The sequence below is a fragment of the Brienomyrus brachyistius genome, chromosome 5 (assembly GCF_023856365.1).
Source record: "Brienomyrus brachyistius isolate T26 chromosome 5, BBRACH_0.4, whole genome shotgun sequence".
In the NCBI taxonomy this organism is placed as follows: Eukaryota; Metazoa; Chordata; class Actinopteri; order Osteoglossiformes; family Mormyridae; genus Brienomyrus; species Brienomyrus brachyistius.
Genome location: NC_064537.1, coordinates 16,019,054 through 16,040,316, shown reverse-complemented (window position 1 = coordinate 16,040,316; position 21,263 = coordinate 16,019,054). Strand labels below are relative to the sequence as shown.

Below are 21,263 nucleotides of genomic sequence, written 5' to 3'. Positions count from 1 at the left end.
ACAGTTACAGTGTATTAGAATTCCATACACCATGCAGAATCCAAGAACTGTAAAGGATACCGCAGCCAGTTATGTATTAAAATTAGATTTCAGTTTGCGGCATTTGTTGTATCTTTTATGTTCTTAGTTTGTTTAAAATCTGTCTCCTAGAATATTGAGACAAAATATTTTGCCAAATTGCCCAACCCTACCCAGGTGCTAAGTGAAAAAGGATTTCGCCAACCTGGAGGGGTGGCCCAAACATGTCTTTGGGGAGGCCTGGCACTGTGGTAAGGTAACTACAGCCTACCCCGGGGCAGATGTTAATGCCCCAAGTTTGACGTAATATTTGAAATTTGTATGTTTAGTATGTGAATCTATTGCGATTCCTTTCAACCTGTCCTGGGATGTGAAAACAGGATTTTTTTTACAATGGAATCATTCCCAGGTGGATTGAATAATTTAATGGTTTTAACTTGGTCTGTGACGTGTCGTCAAGAAGCCGACATTCTGATCACGGTGCTGTTTCATGTTTCTCAAAGGCCGATTCTAGCACTCTCTCTAAAGCACGGGAAACATAAAACCCGATATTTGGATGGTGCTCAGCGTGCAGCGATTTTCCATGTCGTCTCGCACAAAATTTGGCTCCAGTAAGGTTTCCATGAAGCAGAGCTTCAAAGGTGTCAAAATAAGGAGAATATTTCAGTTGGGGATCCTCTCCTTGAGCCTGTACCGGGTAAATGATAGCAAGACGGCGTTCATATTCGCATACGGAGCTCCATAGCTGCATCAACAGCCGTCAAAATCATCCTCTGCTGTAACCATGTGCTGGAGAGTGATGCGTGCACTTAGACATTATACCTTTATATTTTTCACAAATATAGAGATGTAGCACAAGATTTACTACACTTACAGGTAATCGTAGTCTTTGCCTGGTGACCTTTACTCTTGTTTTTTCGATACTATGCAAAGAACCAGGTTTAATGAAACAGAAGGAATTTGTACAGTCAAATTTTCATTCTTTTGTTCTCGTTCTTTCGTTCAGTTCTGTAGTGAGCAAATATTTGACTGTAAAATATTTAACAGCAGGTAAGGTTTTTTTGAGATACACTAAATTAATTTTTAACCTTTTTAGTGTTGTACTGCTTTGAATCCCTCCAATTTGCAAAATGAAAACCGGTAACGTTCGGCCAATGTCAAAATCCCAGTTACATCTGCTGGATGGGAGTGTGGGTCACCTATGTTCATACGGCAGACCTGTGTCTGTGATCTGTCTCATTTAAAAAAAAAAAAACACTGAAACATCCATCCCACAGAATAAATATTTATTGACTAAGTCAGCAACAGGTAAAGGCACGTAAAAAAAAATATATCTCTTCTCCCAGTGAAATATAAAGTACCTTCATAGAACAAATAACCAGAGAGGAAGAGCCTGGTCATCTGAGAACACTTGATACATCATTTGCCTGGTTTAAATATAATAAAATACATGGAGACGCAAAGGTGCATTTCACAATACTCAGCTTGAAGTATGTGGAGATCTGGGGGGGGGGGGGAATCTAAATACTGAGGACAGTCTGCAGCAATACGGACAGAGAAAGTAACAGCAACACAGTTCCCACTGAAATAAATCTGGTTAGTTGCTCAACAATTTACTATTTACCACAAGCACCTACTTGTGTCCGCCTTGGTAGCATTTCTTGTAACCATGTGGCAATTATCCTTATCATTCTGCTCTAAGCCTGGGTGGAGGCAAAACAGCAGAGTCTGTTTGAACTTGTGAAATGCAAGTGTTGTTTAAGTTCTCTTTTAGTCCCTAAGATCGTTTGCTTCCTGCGGTTAGACTCCCCTCCCCTCTGAGCACAAAACTCCGAGAGCGGCACAGCTCTACATGTGATGGTGCAGCACAGTCCTACGGGTGAAACACTATAAACATCCATACAAAGGTGCGCAAACGGACACATGAATGCAGGGTCACTGCGGGATGGAGGCCGCACCCGTGCGAGGAGACGGGGTCCTGTGCAGATTGCGAATTGCTGTTGCGTTACATTCAACAGGAGACCGGGCCAAAACTTCACACGTATGCAATTTCCGTAAAATAATTTCAGCAATCCTGCGCATGAAAGGCCTGTGCACAGACATTTACATCCGAAAAGAAGGAAAGCTCAAAAATTCATTTAGACTCTTTAATGGTCTTCAGTTACCAATGGGACACAGTGGATAACTGGGCTTTTGTTGTTTTTACGAAAAAAATATTACAAGCCAGCCTCGCCCTCTAGGTTTTTCTTTAAGGCTTTCCCCAACAAAGACCCATCTTCCTCTCCCAGAGCGCCCTCCAAGCAGTGATGTCACACTCAGCAATAACCAGCAGGCAAGGCGTCCAAGAATTGGTCCAAGAAACAGGATGAGCTAATGTGCACTTTAAACAAGCCTGTTGGTCTTGTTGCCGGACTTCTGACCGGGTTCCTATAAGTGGTCCAGCTCAAGCCCACTAAACAGGAGGCTGAAGATCAACCAGTCTATTGTTTTAATAGCCTAGAATTAATCACTAGCTAGCTGTGGATCTCGAAATAAAACTGTCAAACTGAGGCAGTAGTTTGTCTGTGAACTCAATACCAACATTTTCAAGCCCTCTTTTGCATAAAGGATATGAGGGGAAATGTATGTAGATGTAGGAACAAAATAAAAACAAAAAACTCAGTACTGTTTCTCAGTTCCTACAGACAGTGAAAACCAAACAGTGTGTCCCATGTACTAATGCCCATGTTAACCATTTTTTCGGCAAACCAGAAACATACTTAAAATCCTAAATGACATGCATCATGGAAATAACTTAAAGGTTCATTTAAAAATACATTTTTTTTAAAAAAAAAAAGCAAACAATGCAGGCGAGTAACAAGCATCTCATGTCTGCCTCTGACTGCACTTAAACCTTTTACTGTACTGCCTTATCGAGGTTCAGCAAAAGCTTTGTCTTTGTCAACCTTTGGATTTTTAAATAGTCAATAATCTAAGAGCCTGCGAATCTTCTTTTCTTGCATTTATGTCAGGAAAAAATGCATCCTTATGCTCACATTTATGAACTATGCTCACAATATCACGACAGAATGTAGGTATCAGGTGATTCTGTGCACTGCGTATAACCTTTACACTAGATGTTCTTATTCGCTACAGCCATAAAGCACAAAGTTGCTTGCGTGTGCAATATTCAGCATTTTGGTTTTCATATATAGTACCTTAAACTTTCTAGCTCCATTAAGTGTAAATATTGACATACTTTATTATTACTGAAAACAGTGATTCTGTACCGTGGATGACCAGTGTTGTGTTGTTGGTACGATAAATGACAAAAATCAATTCATCAAGGGGCTTCAGGATTTAAAACAGGTGTCTTGATCTTGCATTCTTGGCCACGGTCACACCAGTGGGGGTCCTGACGAACATACTGACAAGGTCCATGCAGCATAGAGTTTGCGTTCACTCCAGATGAAGGGTTAAAGGAAGCTGAAACAGTCAGATTCAGACTCAGCGTACAAGGTGAATTCAAGATTTTCAGGATCCCATTGAAGGAAAAGTGGAAATCTCTGGAACTTCTAACAATGCTTTGGAAGCATCTTAGCAGTGAGGGAAGAGGCTGGAGTGCCCCGACAGAGAGAAATCTCGCCTCCTTTTATGTGAGAGGCAGTAATAGTTTGTTCCATTTTGGGATGCTTCTTTAATTCATCATCAGCCCGTGTCTCTGCTAGGCATTCTGTCAGAACCCTCTATTACAACACACAAAGCACTATGTAACAATAATTATTAGCAAAGGAGACGGTAGAGTCCCCTTTGATGTAACACGTATATGGTTTTCTCATCGTTCCGTCAGCAGGTTGTGAAATTTCAGCTCGCTTTCACCTCCTTTTCGCTGTTCTTGCTTCTCACAGATAGGTTTCTGCGTTGGCGACGAGACGTCCGTTCCGCTCCTCGCTGTCCTTAGAGGTTTCCTCCGCTTCAGACTGCGCCTGGGGGCTGCTGGGGTGCTTGTCTTCCAGCTCCTTCTCCTTTTCTCTGTCATTCTCCTCCTGTTTGTCTTTCTCTGCCTCTTTGCTTCGCTGCTGCTCATCCTCCGCCGGTTTGTTGAGCTGCTCCATCTCCGTCTCGGCCGCGGCCATCTCCAGCTTTGCTTCTGAAATCTGTGGGCTCTTCTTGATGCAAAAGAAGTTGCACGTGGCGAGCACTATGGCAGACAGGACCACCTCAGTGCCAGCCAGCAAGAACACGAACATATAGTTATGGGTGTGATCAAGCAACCGGCCTGCAAGGAAAGAGAGAGCAATTATTCAAAACAAACCTCAGACAACCAAATGGAACCTGAAAATCCCAAATCATGATCGGCTGGTAGGTTTTGTGCTACGTTCTGTCAAATTTTCATTGGGTAAAGTCGTGGGTACAAAATAACCTAAGAAAAGAGAGTGTCTGAAATAAAAATTCACCTGCAGAGGGCGGTCCCACCAACACAGCAATGGCTTCCATCAGCAAGACCAAGCCGATGGCGCTGGAGAACTTCTCAGTGCCCACAATGGCCATCAGCACCTCAAACTGGAGTGCACCCACCATGCCGTAGGAGATGCCAAAGAAGATACAGAAGACGACCAACGCGGCATAGTCCATGGACATGGAGCCAATCAGGTCTGTGGTACCATTGAAGATCAAAGCAAAGCTAAACAGGTAGACACACCGTGGCCGTACCCATTTGAGGCCAGCGATGACGCCACAGGTGGGCCGAGCAAAGATATCAATGAAACCCAAAATGGTCAAGAGCAAGGCTGACTTGGTGTCCTCATTACCCAGCTCCTTCGCGTAGCTCACCACAAAGACTGGTGGCACGAACAGGCCCAGCACCATGATGGAGGCAGCCACCGTGTAAATGAGAAAGCCTCTGTCTCTGAACACAGTGAAATCCAGCAGCTTCGCCTTGGGCTTCTTCTCCGCCGCCGCGGCTTCCTGACTCTCGCCGCCTTTTGGCTTCTTCGGGCCCTCCAGGGGCCTCATGAGGGCTCCGCATACGCAGCAGTTCAGCAGAATGCCACCTAAGATGAGGAAACCTCCACGCCAGCCATAACTGTACTGTAATATCTGGCCCAGCGGAGACAGACAACAGAGGGCAACCGGGCTTCCTGCGGCCGCTAGCCCGTTAGCAAGAGGGCGCTTCTCACTGAAGTACCGGTTCAGCATGATGAGGGACGGCTGAAAGTTCAGAGCCAGGCCCAAACCTGAGGATAAACGACAGCCACAACAACTCTGAACATCCATTAAGGCGCAAGCATACAAGATCACAGCGGTCAGGAGCTGTGTTTGTAAACGAAAGTTTCCAGAAAAAGATTCCACACTAAAGCATGGTTTTGCTCCAGTAATGGAAAACACAAATAACTAATGATCTAGGATGTGTTGCTCTGAATAAATACTGCTGCTTAGCAAACATTAATCCAAAGGGTACATCAAAAGCTACAGGTACATTCATAAAGATTTCAGTGCTTCACAAAGGTTTCAACGCTCCATATCCAGACCGAGTGCAACCAGAAAAACAAGGCCCTTCAAGAGGACCTACAAGCCTGGTGTGTACTTTTCAGAAGATAGAGGGGGCAGCACTCACCTGTGATGACCCCCGTGCACAGGTAAATATGCATGATGCTTGTAGCAAGAGATGCCAGGACCATTCCTAAGGATGCGAACAGACCCCCCACCAACATCACTGGGCGACAGCCAAAGCGGTTCACCAGAATACTGCATAGGGGACCTGTCAGGAAACACACAGACAGGACACACACACGTCAGCAATTCCCCAGGACCAGACTAAGAGCATTAAGTGCCCCTGGGCAATAGCACACAAGAGGTGGCTCACGAAATTCAGATATGCATCTAACATAGAGGAAACAGGCTACGCCGCTTTGCTCTTAGACCATCATTACTACCTGTTTTTGCTAACAGAAGCGAGCCGTTATAGAGGCAGTGCCTGTCCGGAGCAGCGAGAGCGGCACCACCCAACTCCTACCCTGGGAATTACACTCTGCATCAAGCCACCATAACTTTCAACTGCGTCTGAGTATCAGTGCTTTATCTCAAAACTGATTTCTTTTGGCTAGAAAAACGATACTATACGCACATTAATTCTACTTGTATTTCTAAGGTCATTCCTGTTTTTACTAAATGTTGGGATTATTTTAGGTTTTGTGTGTTATTTGGAATGATTTAGTAGGTCATTTTTTGGTCTAGGAACACTCAATTTTTCCCATATAAATCAATTCATCATTTCAGCTAACAAACTTTTGGACAGTGGGGGAAAACCTGTATTAGATATTAAATTGCATTAACTTGTTTAAAAGACGTTTATGAATGTGCCTCGGAGGGCTTTTGGGGGGGTTGCCCTGCTTGGTGCCCCCCGAGGATATGTTGCCCCTGATCACGTGCCCAAATGTCCATATAAGTCAGTCAAGTAGTTGATGTACTACCTACATAAAGAATAGTGTAGAACTATTCATTAGTCACAGGATGGTTTGAGGACATACCGGTTCCATATAGCATGGCCAGCAAGATGGAGGAGATCCACGCTGTGTCACTGTAGCCAATGCCAAACTCACGGATCAGCTCCTTGAAGAACACACTCACAGCTTTGGGAAAGGCGTAGGAGAATCCGGTGATGACGAAGCAGCCAAATAGGACCGCCCAACCCCAACCCCCATCCGGAGCCTTCACCCCACTGGGGCCGTCGTCCACGACCACTCCCCCCATGATCCTCTTTGCTGTTTACCCTGCAGTGTTAGAAACAAGGTTAAAATGCTTGAGGAAATGAGTAACAAACATGTTCCAAAATTGCAGAATATCCATCCATCTTACAACCGCTTATCCCGTCCAAGGTCACAGGGTTTATCATAATATATTTCATTTAGTCTCTGAGTTAGTAAGAGGGCACCTCACAGTTTTTTTCCATGCCTGGTACAACTCTGCCAACACACAGTCGTTTGTATGATTAATGTCGCAATTGCTGCAGCGGTAGAATAGTTCCCTGTCACCAATGGTTTGCTGCTGACAAACCCCACCTAACAACCACCACATGAAAACAGATCACCCCCAATTATTACTGAAGGACTGTGAACAGCCATCCTTTCCTTTTGAAAATAAACAGGTTGTTGATTAATCTTCTTTGTGTCTTCATCAGCATTAGGTGTTGACTTCTGTTTGGTTTAAGCTGATTAAATCACACACTGGGAACTGCTATCCGCAAGCCTGACATTACCCCATGACCCTAAGATGAATGGATAAAATGTCTGACATGAAATTAAGAACTGGAGACACTACTGGCTGCACGATCCACGTTTTATTCACTCACTCAGGAACACAAAGGAAGCAACTTCATTCAGCACGTGTGACCTTAAAAAGAGCCACAGCATCTTGCTGCGAACTTTGCATTGATTCACAGCTTAGGCACCTGATAAAGTCGGTTATCCATAAAAATGAGATGCTCGGATGCTAAGTTATCCTGGGCCACATCCCTAAGACACCTTGACCTCTCATACCTCCTTTTTTCTACATTTGAGCAGCTTTCAGAGGCCCCGGTGTCACTGGAAGGAGACCCCAGGGAAATCACCCCACTGCGCTCCATAGGAAACGGCAGGCTATGAAATGGCTCACCAGTACCACACTGGAAGATAATACACTGCTGGCATACAGAGCAACAGTGACGCAGTGCAGGGCCGGCCAGCAGCTGCCTTTCCACTGCACAATATTCGCATGGATGTCAAAGTAAGGTTAGCATGGGCTGTCATCTCTTTAACTGCTTACACTACTGTACATAATTCTGCCCCAATCTGGCCCCTCATGCCTTGTGAGTCCTGCTCTGTACCTTATAACCAGCAGAATTCCCCTGTGAGTCAGAACAGTCCAGCCCCAAAAAAATGCAATGCTATTCAATGACCACAACGTGTTCATTGCTGACTTTTTTTTTTATTAGTAGTCTCTACCACTGAGTAAGTTTCCGGAAGAAACAGAAAACCAATTTCTAGGATTTTTTTTTTCCTCCATCTTCACCAAATGTTTAGGTGTGGGGACAGTTCAGCTCCATTTTATGGTTGTAAATTGCACATTTCCCAGATTAGTGTTTAACTCGAACACTGATCACAAGTTCAATCCATATACCAGTACATGCTGCTTATTCATGAGGAAGGAGAATGCTGAATAACATGGCTGATTCAGAAGGACAACCCGTCCTTGACTCAGCTTCGCCATGAATCTCTCTCACTCACTCCCACCCCCCCTCCCCCCCCCCACAGGCATGTCCCTGCTTCTCTCCGACCATCATGCATATTCCCCCGACTAATGACCCAACCCCAGCCCTCTTTGATCCCCAAGCCTCTTCCAGCATACATGTGCCCCTCCAAAAATACAACTGACATTTTCATATCCAAACCAGTGCAAGCCAGCTGTGTAAACGCAAATATGACCGTTTGTCAGCAATGAAATGTCACGCCTGACATGGAACACGGAGCAGCCTTGTGTCCTCATGAGGGAATTCCAGTCTAAATTTATAGGCATGTACCAGCACGTCTGTAACCAATACTATAACTTATATATGCTTCATATATATCACTATGTACAGCTCTGGAAAAATTTAGAGACCACTCCATATTTAAAAATTTGCATTCTTAAATCCTGGTTTAATCCTGGTTCTGCTGGCTGCGCTGAGCAGCAGGTTGCTTCCAGGTTCACACTTTTTGAGACAGAAGTACATAGGAATGAGGTGAAGCAGGAGACACTGGGAATGATCAGAAACCAGCCAGGTAAAGGGCAGAAGCGACTTTCTAATGCCAGAGATGACTGTCAACTCATCCGACAGTTTCTCGTGAATCGGAGGATGAACTCAAGTGACCTTCAAAAGGAATGGGAAACATCAAGGGCAGGTGTGAAGTGCACTGCTAGGACAGTTTGTATCAGGTTCCTCAAAGCAGGACTGAAGTCCCACAAAGCAAGGACCCTCATCAATGAGAAACCAGGCTGCAGTGTGCAATATATATATATATAAAATTCACAAACACACACCTATATACTGAGAAATCAGGGAAACACAAAATTGTGCTGTGTTCTCTTAATTTTTCCAGAGCTGTATATAAACACACATACATTTCACAAAAAAACTACATGGAACAGAACAAAGCATAATATTTTTTATTAATTACCTAAATATTACATGCGTATGTTAGCTCCATACCCTGTACACTGTCCCCAGCTTTTGCCATTCCCCCTGCGATTCCTCCTTTGGTAACTGCCTGCCATTAAGTCTCAAGCAGGGCACCTGTTAATCCGGATCTTTTTCAGCACGGTTACTAAAACTTGCTAACCCGGCTGGCAGACGTGCTTCTTATGAACAATGGACTTCCTCTGACAGACTCTCATAACCATCATGGAGAACACGGACTGGACACATCTTCAACCTCACGCTACTATGGAGTAAGATATATGCGAAGACAAAACGAGTTTCATAAGATCGCTAGCACAATCAAAAACAAATTTGTGATACACTTAAAATTACATTCACCTGTAGTGCTAAAACAAACACCTGCCACAACAGATGGCGTAAACCCTTCCACCTTGTTACGATTGTAAAATTAATTAATGTGCAGTCAAATCACATTAATAAATGTTCAGTCAAACCACATTAGCATGACAGGACAAACTATGAATAACTGTGTACTATACATACAGGAAGCTAACCATGAAGCCAAGAATGCACGAATGATAATTAAGCCAATTATGCCCTTTTAAGACCGTTTAATTGTATATGTAATCTATAAAATTGCTATACTTGCGAGTAAACGAATACGTATTGTGCTGTAATTTTCTTTTTTCATATCTAATGGTTAAATAATGTTTGGCGTACTGAGCTTCATAGTACACTATACAATTCAAAGCGGCACACCGGCACCCGCACGTTTCGGAAACGTGAGTGCGCACCGTGATGCTGCCTGAAATGTCATAAATTACCACGTATTAAAATTACCAGTTAAATTTTAGGAAAGCTGGGGATGTAGCCAAACAAATTTGTTAATACTACTAATAATACGTAAAGCACTTAAGCTTCCATATAAGCACGTTTTTAAAAATAGTAAAAATAACCACGGGGGGGAAAAATCAAGTCACCATGTGCGGATGCAGCCCAAGGCACGTAACATGAAATGCGCGCAATGCACGTTGGCGCTTGTAGTTTGGTTTACACGAGGATGGATTGAGGTACAGGAGTAGGCATGTATGAGATAAAATGTAGATATATATATTACGATATTATACAAAAAAAAACTATTCACAATAAACGACTATACTATGTACAAATTATATTAGCCTAGATATTTTTGAGATTACTTTTATTTGTGGAATTCAAATATACCAACTATGTCTACAACATAAGTGGATTATTTTTACGTGGAAAATGAGGCTGTACGTACCTACTAATTCTTATTTTAGCAGGTCTGTCTTGAGTGATATACAAACAGACAGCACTAAAAAAACAGCACGTGTATGAAGGTGCATCACCTAAGAAGCTACGTGACAAACGTGACGCGCTGTCGCTGACTGAATGCAAATCTACAATATTGTAATTAACATTTCTGTAGATGGCGATGCTTTAGGTGCGTTGGCAGACTATAGTGGTCTCTTCTCTTATTAAATGGACTATCCCGTGCTGCTGTGTGCATAGCATCATCTCCCGCTGGTGATCGCGATATGTAGCTGCCAGTTTTACTAGTGGCGTCGCATTGCTTATTGATTTACACTAAAGTCATATGCACAATATAACACCGCTCTTAATTGAATATACGAAATATACGAAAATAATGGCAGAAAAAAGGAAAATCGTGCTTTAGGGGTTTAGGAAATAATTCATCACGACACGAGATTCACTCTCCGACTAAATAACCTGTTGTAGGGCATTTCTGTTAAAGGAAAAATCACGTTATTGCGTTCATTTTAATTGCCTTAAATTGTAAGATCTAAACATACTTTGTTATTTTTTCCACAGTCGAGTGATTGCTTTCAGTCCTTAGTGCTAGATGTGTTCGTAAATATAATAACATATTGCCACGTTCTATTATCGCCATTCTACAAACGACCAACGACTGGCCTATAATAGAAAAAGGTAAAAACAAGTTTATTAAATCCCGTATATAACAACTACGCATAAATTCAGAAGCCAGGAAGTGTTCGTATCAATTATACAGAGTGATGTAGCGCACATTATTCCCCATCATAAGTTTCATTTCGGGAAATAAGAATCACCTACCTTGAGGATGCTTGTACACCGCGGGTCTTGCCCGGTCTCTCTGCCGAACTAACGGTTTAATACCATTGAATCACGTTTCTTCTCGCACGTCTGGAGGGTAAAGCACATTGTGTGTAGGAACTCCGCCCCTTGCGAAATAAAACAGGATCACTGGTGAGCAACCTGTGGCTGAGCTTGATGAGCTCATTTACGTAACGTTTCTAGTACAGCGCGGCTTTTTTTCAGTGACTGATATAGACACGTTTGTTCGATGTCTGTCAACGCTTATGACGTCGAACGATCAGGCGCAATAATAAATTAAATATAAAATACTGAATTAAAAATATAAAGGCTTATAATCTCATATTCTGCCAATTTCAATAGCATAGAACCATTTAATCATTCTTTCTCTTACTCAGGTAACCGGCATTATGTCGAATGATTTTGACACAAAAGAAATGCAAAATACTCTTGTGTTCTCTTGACTTCATCACGGTAACATCTATTTGCCAAGTGAAATGCTAATTGTTTTCTAAGATGTAGTTCATATATCCCCTCGAGACACCTCTTACTGAGCTATTTGAATAATAATGAAAGTTTCTATGCATTTTATGGAGCTTACATACGCTTTGGTGAAAAGAATAAGGTCGCACGCTTCTTTCAAAGGCACAGCACGACCTATCGACTCCCTACTGCGAAACACGCCCACTCTGTGATCACAGTGACACCGGAGCGGTATCTTACTTCCTCTCACCATTTCAAAGTTTTATTTAGGTCTAGTGGAGCATCCAGATCCTAGACCATTGTGAAAATGTAGCTTATTTATTTCTTCAAGCGCGTATGAAAATATGCGAGTTGTTCATTTATTTTCTCTCCCTGCCCCTGTGTATCACTTTATCTTACATTAAGTTGCTTGTGTTGTCTTTCTTTTGTTCTGTTTGGGTGAGGTTTTATTACGGTTTGAACAGGAAACAGGTAATCGCATTGTTAAATTCAACAATCAATATATCAAATGTCATGCACATCAAAATATTACTGAGTCACATTAGATTTTGAAATGAACTAAGTAACTAATTTACTAATTGCTGCCATATCAAGCAGTCATCTCATCCGCTCTGCCCTCGTAGCCAACTATAGAGTCCAGTGAAAATGGAAAAAGGGAAGCCATGGGTAGAAAATGTTACACTTCATAATCTGCTTATACTTAAGTTTATTAGAAATGACTAATTAAAGAGCTTCAGTTTTGATCAGAACCAAGGGTCAACACCGTGGCGAAATCTGACGGATATTGTGATCAAAATGATTTTTTATTTTTTTTTTTACCAAACGTAACCTACATAGTGTTTTTATTATTTTCTGAAAATGCTGGTTAAAACGTTGAAGAGCAGGATGTGCTAATAGCGATAGTGACAGTGCATAGCGATGGTTAGAAAGCTGTTGTGTGAACTTTTTTTTCTTTCCATTTGTGGTCTGGCATCAGAGCACTAAGGGTCATCTGGTAGCTTAGTTTGACTGAGCGTCACTGCTAAGCAGCCAAGGCTTGTTTGGTTCCAGTTTGTCTGAACGTAACCTGGTAACCTGGATTTATGCTCCTGGCACAGGAAATAACAACAATCTGTGGAATGTTGTTATACACATTTATCGTTTTTCAGATGTTAACACTGATGAATAATTTTAGAAGCTAAATGCAAAAGTGAAGATTTCAGGTCCAGAGAGTACAAATCCAGACCAGGATTTTGTTTCAACCAACCAGTTGAGCATAAAGAGTCACAGAGTACTCAACTGGTTGGTTGAAACAAAATCCTGGTCTGGATTAGTACTCTCTGGATCTGAAATCTCTACCTCTGGCTAAATATCTAAAAGGGATTCGATTAATTGGTAGCATAAGGACACGCAATTGATTTGGGGGCTTATTCCCTATTACAATTGTGTCTTTATTTTTAGTGTGGGACATTGCTGTCCTGAGCACAGAACTAACTTCGTCGCATAATATAATCATTCCATTAGCAACCCGACTAAAACAGAAAAGTCAGCATTTTCAAATGGGACATGTCAGTGTTCCTTTAATTCAGGGACATGCCCAGAATGTATAGCTATATGGCATGCCAACGTGGCACCAGATAAAGATAATTAAGCACTTTTTTGCCAACATCAACAGATTACTTCTAATGCCGAATATAATACGGATGCCATGCAGGACCGTCCTCTGTTTAATTAAGGGTGAGGTCACAGACCATCGGACTCCCCTGCCAGGACTCTTTGAATCTTCTGAGCTTAATATTATGCATTTCTGTCATTCCTGCCAGAAAGATGATCAGCTTGAAGTGTGAAGGCTTCTGTTAATCAATGGTGACAGGATCCAGTTGATTATATATAAGCAGATTATGCAAAATCATTCATTTTGACCGCAGTGGTGCAGAGAGTTTTTGAGGGGCCCTTGCTCAAATGTACTGAGCGGGGATGGGGGTGGTGGCTCTCAGGAACCTTCAAGGGGAGGCACTTTTAACAGTTCAGGTAAAAGGGTTACCCCAGCTCCCCCTCCTTCCTCATGTGCCTGTTTTTTACAAAGTTCATGGTTACCTGGAAAACTCCTGCAACTCATCATATAATCATACTATTTATACACATGCATGTATATTTGTGTGTGTGTGTGGGATGATATAATGCATATATTTAGGTGGACATGGGGACATGGGGGGGGGGGGGGAGAGAGACATTAGGATACATGGGAACCAGTGTTGGAGTTAGACTCCACCGAGTCCAGTCATGATGGAAGAGGAAAGTGGTTATTGTTGGATTGACAGTTGCTGTAATTAGTTTTCATGCTATGGCAGGTAGAAATGCAGGGTTCCTCATGCCCCTCATAAAGCGGGGGAGGGGCAGACAGAAGCGACATAGCCGCGGTTTCCCACCCTCGGTCCTGGCAAGTCCCAGCATGTACAGATTTCCAGCCTTCTCTTATGAGAATTGGGCACACAGCATTAATTAACGGAGCTAAGCTTTTGAGATTTTTTTTTATGGCATATAAAGTCAAAATCTAGGTTTGCTTTCTACATTCTATATCTTTTAATACCTAGTGACATGCTGTTTTTTTTTTAACTCTTGACTTCTCTATTTGACAGCACTGGAGTAGAGCCAAGATGAAGTTGCCTAATTTACAATGTAACTTGCGTTGTATTTTGTAACTATGCTGAGACAATGAACTAAAATTTGAATTAGATAATGTATTGGATATTTCAAATACTGTACAAAGAATTGACCTCCAACATTGTCAATGTGCCTATCGGAAACTTGATAAACCATTACCTCATATCTACGTAAAGAAGAACGAGATAATTACATTTCACTCATTTTATGAAGACCAAAAAAGATCAAGAGAAGAGAAAAATAAAATTTGTTTGCTTAGAATTAATAATAGGTTATTGTGTTTTTAAGGATCTATACATTAACCAGTACCGTATTTTGGTCCGCTTTAGGAAATTTTCTGCCCGGACAACTTTCAGTGTTACTCTTCTCAAGCCGCGGGTTGAGATTGTTGTTTCCATGTAAACCGTGTTTTGTATGTGCAGCGCGAGCTTATCAAGCACGGTCGTCGGATCAGCTAGAGACGGAAAAATATATATAATAAAGTAAACCTTTTCTTAGCTAGTAAGTTCTTTTTGCATAAGCTTTAATTTTTGCAACATCTGTTCCAAACGATAATTCCAAAGTAAACTGTTTAGTTTTAGTAGATCAGGTGTAATCTAGTAAATTAGGTCGCTAAACTTTATGTAGTGTATTGAGAAGTAGTTTGTGGAAAAAAAGTGCTTTTTGAATATATTGCGATTGTTTAGTTCAGTTAATTATAGTTAGATATATCAGTTACCTTGCAGTAAACAGCTCTTAAATGGTACTGCTGTTGTTTACCACCTGCTTTTATCACCCCGTTACAGTTGGTATACTTTGCAAAATGTAAACTATCTAGCCGTATACAACAGACACATGATTTGTAGCTGGATAAGGTAGCATTACTCCTCTAAACTAGCGTCCACTGCAGTATTAAGCATTCCCATAATAATGACAGAGAAACTAGTAAAAAGTGAAATTCTTCATGTGTGAGCAGGTGACATGGTTCCCCGAAGTGGACGCTTAGGATGGATCTGTGTTATCCAACTGATATGATTACACTGGCATACGTGTCCCTTTATACTGTACCTCAGCTTCCCCTGCCCAATTCTCATTTTGTAAATTTGCTGAATATTAATGTAGCTGGGATTTTTGATTATTAGAAATTTAGGAGGCTTGTCATTTTCTTGCTGTAGGGTAAATGGAGATTAATAAGAATTTACTTTTGTTTGTCAGTTTCTTGCGTTTTCTTGGCGCAGTTCAGGTTTTGCACTCTTCTCCTGGGGTGGATCACAGTGCGTTGTGCTGTCGCCCCTATAAATGTAAATGGCCCCCGATGGCCACCCCAATCAAAATTTTTTCCAGGCACCACTGTTGTGCTTAGTTGTACTAAAGCCAATCTCCTTCTGGTACCTGGTTATGCCACTTTCATAACTCGTATGTCATACATCTTCACAGCTATGCAGGATGAGGACCTCGAGGTTCAGCTGGCCCACAAGGAGAAGGAGTGCAAGGAGCTGCAGGGTCGGTGGATCCAGCAGCTGGAGGGGGCATTGCGGGACACCAGGGCGCAGCTCGCCGCTGAGAGGGCACGCTTCCTGCAGCTCAGGGAGGACTTCCTGTACAACCTACAGGTGTTGGAAGAGCGCGACCGCCAACTGGACCATTACGACGCCATGGCAGCCCGTATCGGTAGCTCTGAGAACGCCCGGAGGGCCGAAATCAGCGAGCTACGCATCCAGATCGACAAGCTGCAGGAGGCTGTGGCCACCGAGGCCCGGGTTCGAGAGGAGCTGCAGCTGCAGCACAAGCAGAAGCTGGCCGAGCACCAGCTCCGGCTGGAGAGAGTGCAGAGGTACGTAAGGCCCCTGCAGCTGGACATGGGGACCCAGCCTGTCAGTCAGGATAGGCCGGCTGTGTATGCCATCCTGACACTGTAGTACTGCTGGGATTCCGCATTACGGGTATGTGACCGATACATACAATATATACGTGTCCACCTGTCTCACATTTCAGCATGAAGGATCGTGAAATCGAGAGGCACAGGGAAGAGTACGAGGTACTGAAGCGTGAACTGGAACGAAGAATCCAGGAGGTCCAGGGGGAGCTAGCCCTGCAGAAACAGGTACTGCTGGCCAGAACGGCGCCCCCTACAGGAGGGCATGATGCATTCAAAACTCGGCATGACACCTTTCGTGACCAACATAGTGACTCTACAAGTTGGTCTGTATTAAGGTTTGTATTCGGTGTAACCCTGCTGTGATGTGCGCTGTAGAGTGGGCTGTCACCCCACTCATGAGACGTGGCCTTTAAAGACGCACTCTGCCCTCTGCCTGACAGGGGTTTGGCGGACAAGCGTGATGTGGTGGCTTTCAAAGGGTGTGACATGGTGTGATATTTAAAGGCTGCAGGAAAGGCCACCCTGCTGGCAGAGATCTGCAGGCAGCAGGGTCAGTGCACCAGTGCCAGGGGAGCATTTCAACACAGGTCCTTTTGTCAGTGGGGAATGTGCTGCTAACTGACTGAGCGAGGGCAGCTGTCGCTAATTATGGTTATCGGCAGAATGGCTCCGTCACTCCAGGAAAGGAATGTGGATTATTATTAGACCTTTTATTGAAGTACAATCAGTACATCTGATTATAGTTATTATATATATATATATATATACACACACACACACTCAGGTATATATACATATACATACACACATTTTATTGGTAGCAATGTAAAAATCCAGGGAAGACAGGTTGTAATTTTCTCACTAAGGTGTCGAGTTTTGTGTTGTAAGGGTCAGTTACCGAAGGTGCATGCTTATGTAACACAGCAATGCCTGTTCATGTTAGTCTTTTCTGATTTTGGTATTCACTGCTGTTTGACACATTGTGTAATTTGTTATATTGACAGTGAAATTCACTGAGGCGCAATTTACGTGATCTCCGTTTGTTGGAAAAGTAATGAAATGAAATTGTAGGCCAGTGGTCTCCAACCTTTTTTTTTTTTTTTTACTTTGAGAGAAAAAAAATCTGAATTGAGACAGTATATTTTCATGAAAATGTTTTGGAGGTCAACTGGTTGGGAACCACTGATATTGGCTGTACAAGTCATGCAAGTCATGTGGCTAAATGTAGTAATGGCATGTGTCTGAATGTGTATTGTTTTTATGGGGTGGGTGTGTAATGTACATCTACGTGCTTTTAGTCGATGGCTTAGGGTGTTGTACTGGAGCACACAGCTCCACATTCCTGTGGCAGAAATTATAGTTTGCTTGCTAACCCTCATTGACAGGAATTTATAATGGAATTTGACAACGAGCTGAAGCGCAGGGAGCGTGAGTTCAGCCTGAGGAGGGATGAGATGAGCAGTGCGGTATACTCCCACGAGCTCAAGGTGAGCAAGGGCATCCATCCCCGGAGGTCTGGCCCACCTCCCCATCCTGCTCATTGAGCCTTGCGCTCCTGTTGCCCAGGCTGGTCTGCTGAGCCGAGAGGTGGATGCGCATGCCCAGGCCCTAAAACAGACAGAAGAGGCCCTGAAGGAGTGTCAGGGGTCTCTCCAGGACGCCCGCCGGGACCTCCAGCGCAAGGAGCAAGAGATGGAGGATGTCTGTGTTGTCAAGGATGCACGGTAATAAATGTGCAGGTTCGTCAGTATGCAGGTTTCGGATTCGTTTTGTGGCAAGAGACATGAGCCCAGAGGCACCGCTGAAGATGATGGGCCCCAAGAAAACACACCTTATTGGGCCCCCAACCCAGACCAATCCAACTATGTTCCAAATTTTTTAGGGCCCCTGTCATTCAGGGGCCTTTGGAATCATTCTAATTTCTCCCCTCTTTACAGCACCCCTGACCTGAACCCAGATTGACCCTGACTTCTGACTAGAAATAACACTATAGAGAAACTGCAGGGCCACATTTGGCCCTGAAAACCAGTAGAATCCTTTAAAAAATCCTTTGAATTTGATTATTATGTGTGTTCCAAGTTTTGAGCGATTGACTCCGTTGGTGAACAGAATACCAGTTGAGCGCTTGCTGAATTTGAAGGAAAAGAAAACATGGGACAGACTCGGGGCTTTTGGAAGCAGGATTACTGGGGTTTGGTTCAGTGCACTTCGAATGTAGAGTGCAGGGGCGTGAAGGGACAACCTGTTTCTGCAGGATGAAGGATCTGGAGGACAGGCTGAGTGCCGTGGAGGTATGTCGCAAGAAGGAGGAGGAAGTATACAACAGGAAGTGAGTGTCACACAGTGCCGTCACAGTCAGGGGGTCCTTCAGTACGCTGTGTGTACTGAGCTTCCTCTGGTCATGCTTCTAAGCACACAATGGGTTTCTCAGAAGTGTTTGTGTTGTCATAGGTTACTGTAAGTCTGAATTGATTTTTTTTTTAAGTTTGCATCTAAAATTATTTATATACAGGGCCATTGCCAACATGGCGGCGGCTTCATAGGTATTAGAAAATAATCCCGGCAGATAAAACTGTCTGTGACAATGTCATCGCCTGGGGATGTGTGCGTGTGTGGCTCCGCCCACAGGCACGAGGAGCTGGACCGGCGCGTGCGGCAGCGCGAGGCCGCCGTGGCATCCCTGAGGGACGTGCACTGCGAGCAGCTCCACTGGGCAGAGGCACGGGCACGGGAGTCGCAGGCGGGGCTGGACGCAGCGCTGGAGGACAAGCGGCGGGCAGAGAGCGACCATGCCGAGCTCCTCAGGGACAGGGACGCGCAGCTGGCAGAGTGAGGCTTCGCAGGCAACCCCACGCGCCTTGCGGCCTGGGAGGGGCGCTCTACAGCTGGCCGTTCCTGGCTTGGGCGGTGTGAGGGTGCTGGGTACCTACTGTGCTGAATTTCATTATGAAGGATTAATAATGAATAATGGACATAGATACAGCACCGTGCAGAAGCATTAGGTAGTCAAAGAAAAGGATGTTTAAATGACCTTCATCTTGGTATAATCCTATGATATTATGCCTGTCAAAGTGCCAGTTTAACCATTTCAAAACCGCTTCTAAAGTCACGCCAGTATTTGCAGCAACCGTCCAATACACTCTAGCACACCTCATTTGGCTAAACCAATCCCCATTGAAGAGAGGTTTGGAAACTGAAATGATGATGTTCTAGGAATCCAAGAAGACTTTTTGGAGAACAGAAGAAATTCCTGTTAGTTTTCTTTGTGTTGCTATTAATTTGCATATGTTCTAATGCTTAATTACTTTTTTTCTTTGAGCAAATATGCACTTACCGCCCAGATGAAACACTTAAAAGGTTTTCTTTGACTGTCTAAGACTTCTGCTGTATTTGTTTAAATACACAATATTGAAAGTGAATAGTTATATAAATGTAATAGGAGGTTGGTCCTCAGTGTGGAATATGCAAGCCATAGCTGGTCTCCAGCAGATGTTTATTGCCCAGTCATGCTAGCTGGCATTCACGGCGTCTTCCTGCAGTCCCGCCTACCCAGAACCAGCCCCACCCGGCGAAATGACAACAGCCTTTCCCCCGGTCATATCCACGACTTTTTTTATCGCGATCCGCTCCATTACACAGTGGTGTCACGCAACTTTAATCGCGTCCCTGGTTTCTTACAGCCCCGTAATCTTAGGGACAGCGTTGCATCATCGGCGTTCCTGCGTGCTCAGCAGCGATCCGGCGATTACACTGTTCTCCGGCAAACAGACGTGCGGATTTAACTAGATGAAGGCTTTAAGCGGGGAAGGGATAACTCTAAATACACATAAAACCCCCTTTTCCGACGCTCGCGATTATCTCTCTGAGCATGTTGCGTGTGTATGTTGCGTGATCAGTGTGTAGTTAGTTAGAGGGCCGTGTCGGTATGATTAGCGAGATCCCGTTTATGTTCACGGTGTGACCTGTGCCGCCATTTTGATCAGTCTCCGGAAAGAGCTGGATGCCGGCCGAGCGGCCTGGGAAGCTCACGTCAAGCAGACGGCCAAGGAGAAGGTGTCCAGGGATCTGGAGCTGCAGTCGCTGGGCGAGCGGGAAGCCAAGCTGAGGGCTGAGCTGCAGAGGCGCACGGAGGATGTGGAAAGGTGCGGGCCGTGCGTGGACACCCTGGCTCCCCCAGTGCCCTGCCGGGCTCTCATCCGCTCACTGGGGTCTAGGTACCGGCTGCAGCTGTCCGAGGGGGTCCAGCGAGAGCAGGACCTGGAGCGCGCACGTCTGCAAGCCGAGCTGGACTGGCAGCAGCGCATGGAGGATGCTAAGACGCAGCAGTACCAACTGAATGAGGAGCTTGTGAAGGGCCTGATGCAGGCCCGTGACCAGGTGACGGACTGGGAGGGTGTGGCCAGCCGGGAGGGTGTGGGTGGCTGCGTCTCCTGTCTACAGGGTTGCCATCATTCAGGTAGAGAGTAACATCACCTCCCGCATGCCGAACTGAAAATTGGCACGTTGAACATGTTAGTCATATACTTAAAGGTCACATGTGTTTAGAAAAATGGGGAGTCCAATCAGAATCGGCAAATGTTCTGCTGTACTTTGCGGTATTGGACGCCCACTCCCTGGTCCCAAAGAGGCGACGCAGGCCTGGAGGAACTGACAGGCATCTCTCCAGGTCACGGCGGAGCTGCGCGAGAAGGAGCGGGAGTTACAGGAGATGGCGGCCCTCTTGCGCAGCGTCACCGCGGAGAAGGAGCAGGTCCTGCGTGGGGCGCCAGGGACGCAGGCCACTGCTGGCGTGGACGCTCACGTAAGGCTGCCACCCGGCTGCGCTTCCTCGTGCCAGACGGAGAACCGCAGTGTGAGGGGCATGTTTCGGATTCCACCTAGCCCCCGTCCGCCATACTGCGTGTGGGCTGTCCACTGACACAGGATCCCCTTGTCTGGCTGGTTGAACGGTCACTTATCCGGAGCCTTCCATTCCCCAGCTGCCTGGCACGC

General features: G+C 44.5%; 2 protein-coding genes across 5 annotated transcripts in view; one reads left to right on the top strand and one right to left on the bottom strand.

Annotated features, from left to right (window-relative positions):
* Positions 1–1,287: 1,287 nt before the first annotated feature.
* On the bottom strand, positions 1,288–11,497 carry slc16a3b (solute carrier family 16 member 3b). The gene is made up of 5 exons (XM_049015422.1): positions 11,288–11,497; positions 6,528–6,770; positions 5,615–5,758; positions 4,455–5,234; positions 1,288–4,276 (listed from the first exon to the last, which is right to left on the bottom strand). Exons 2-5 carry the CDS (start codon positions 6,748–6,750, stop codon positions 3,900–3,902), a joined length of 1,524 nt encoding a protein of 507 aa, XP_048871379.1. The 5' UTR covers positions 6,751–6,770; positions 11,288–11,497; the 3' UTR covers positions 1,288–3,899.
* The window catches only part of ccdc57 (coiled-coil domain containing 57), a 24,944-nt gene continuing 12,924 nt past the window's right edge, over positions 9,244–21,263 (top strand). For 2 of the 4 annotated variants that reach the window (XM_049015398.1, XM_049015395.1), the window contains exons 1-10: positions 9,244–9,462; positions 15,830–16,226; positions 16,388–16,496; positions 17,657–17,758; positions 17,838–17,995; positions 18,526–18,600; positions 18,900–19,100; positions 20,255–20,413; positions 20,486–20,648; positions 20,938–21,072. In XM_049015398.1, the coding sequence (XP_048871355.1) occupies positions 15,832–16,226; positions 16,388–16,496; positions 17,657–17,758; positions 17,838–17,995; positions 18,526–18,600; positions 18,900–19,100; positions 20,255–20,413; positions 20,486–20,648; positions 20,938–21,072 (1,497 nt within the window). In that variant the 5' untranslated portion in view covers positions 9,244–9,462; positions 15,830–15,831. Of the gene's footprint in view, positions 9,463–14,244; positions 14,308–14,779; positions 14,915–15,829; positions 16,227–16,387; positions 16,497–17,656; positions 17,759–17,837; positions 17,996–18,525; positions 18,601–18,899; positions 19,101–20,254; positions 20,414–20,485; positions 20,649–20,937; positions 21,073–21,263 lie in introns of those variants that run through there. The other 2 variants (XM_049015397.1, XM_049015396.1) reach the window with 2 other exon arrangements.

Excerpts from the sequence above, each read along its gene's own strand:
- slc16a3b (XM_049015422.1), bottom strand. The coding sequence starts at position 6,750 with ATGGGGGGAGTGGTCGTGGACGACGGCCCCAGTGGGGTGAAGGCTCCG. Across the intron at positions 5,759-6,527 it reads GGCCATGCTATATGGAACCG|GTCCCCTATGCAGTATTCTG; the intron begins GTATGTCCTCAA and ends GTTTCCTGACAG. Across the intron at positions 5,235-5,614 it reads GTGCACGGGGGTCATCACAG|GTTTGGGCCTGGCTCTGAAC; the intron begins GTGAGTGCTGCC and ends GTTTATCCTCAG.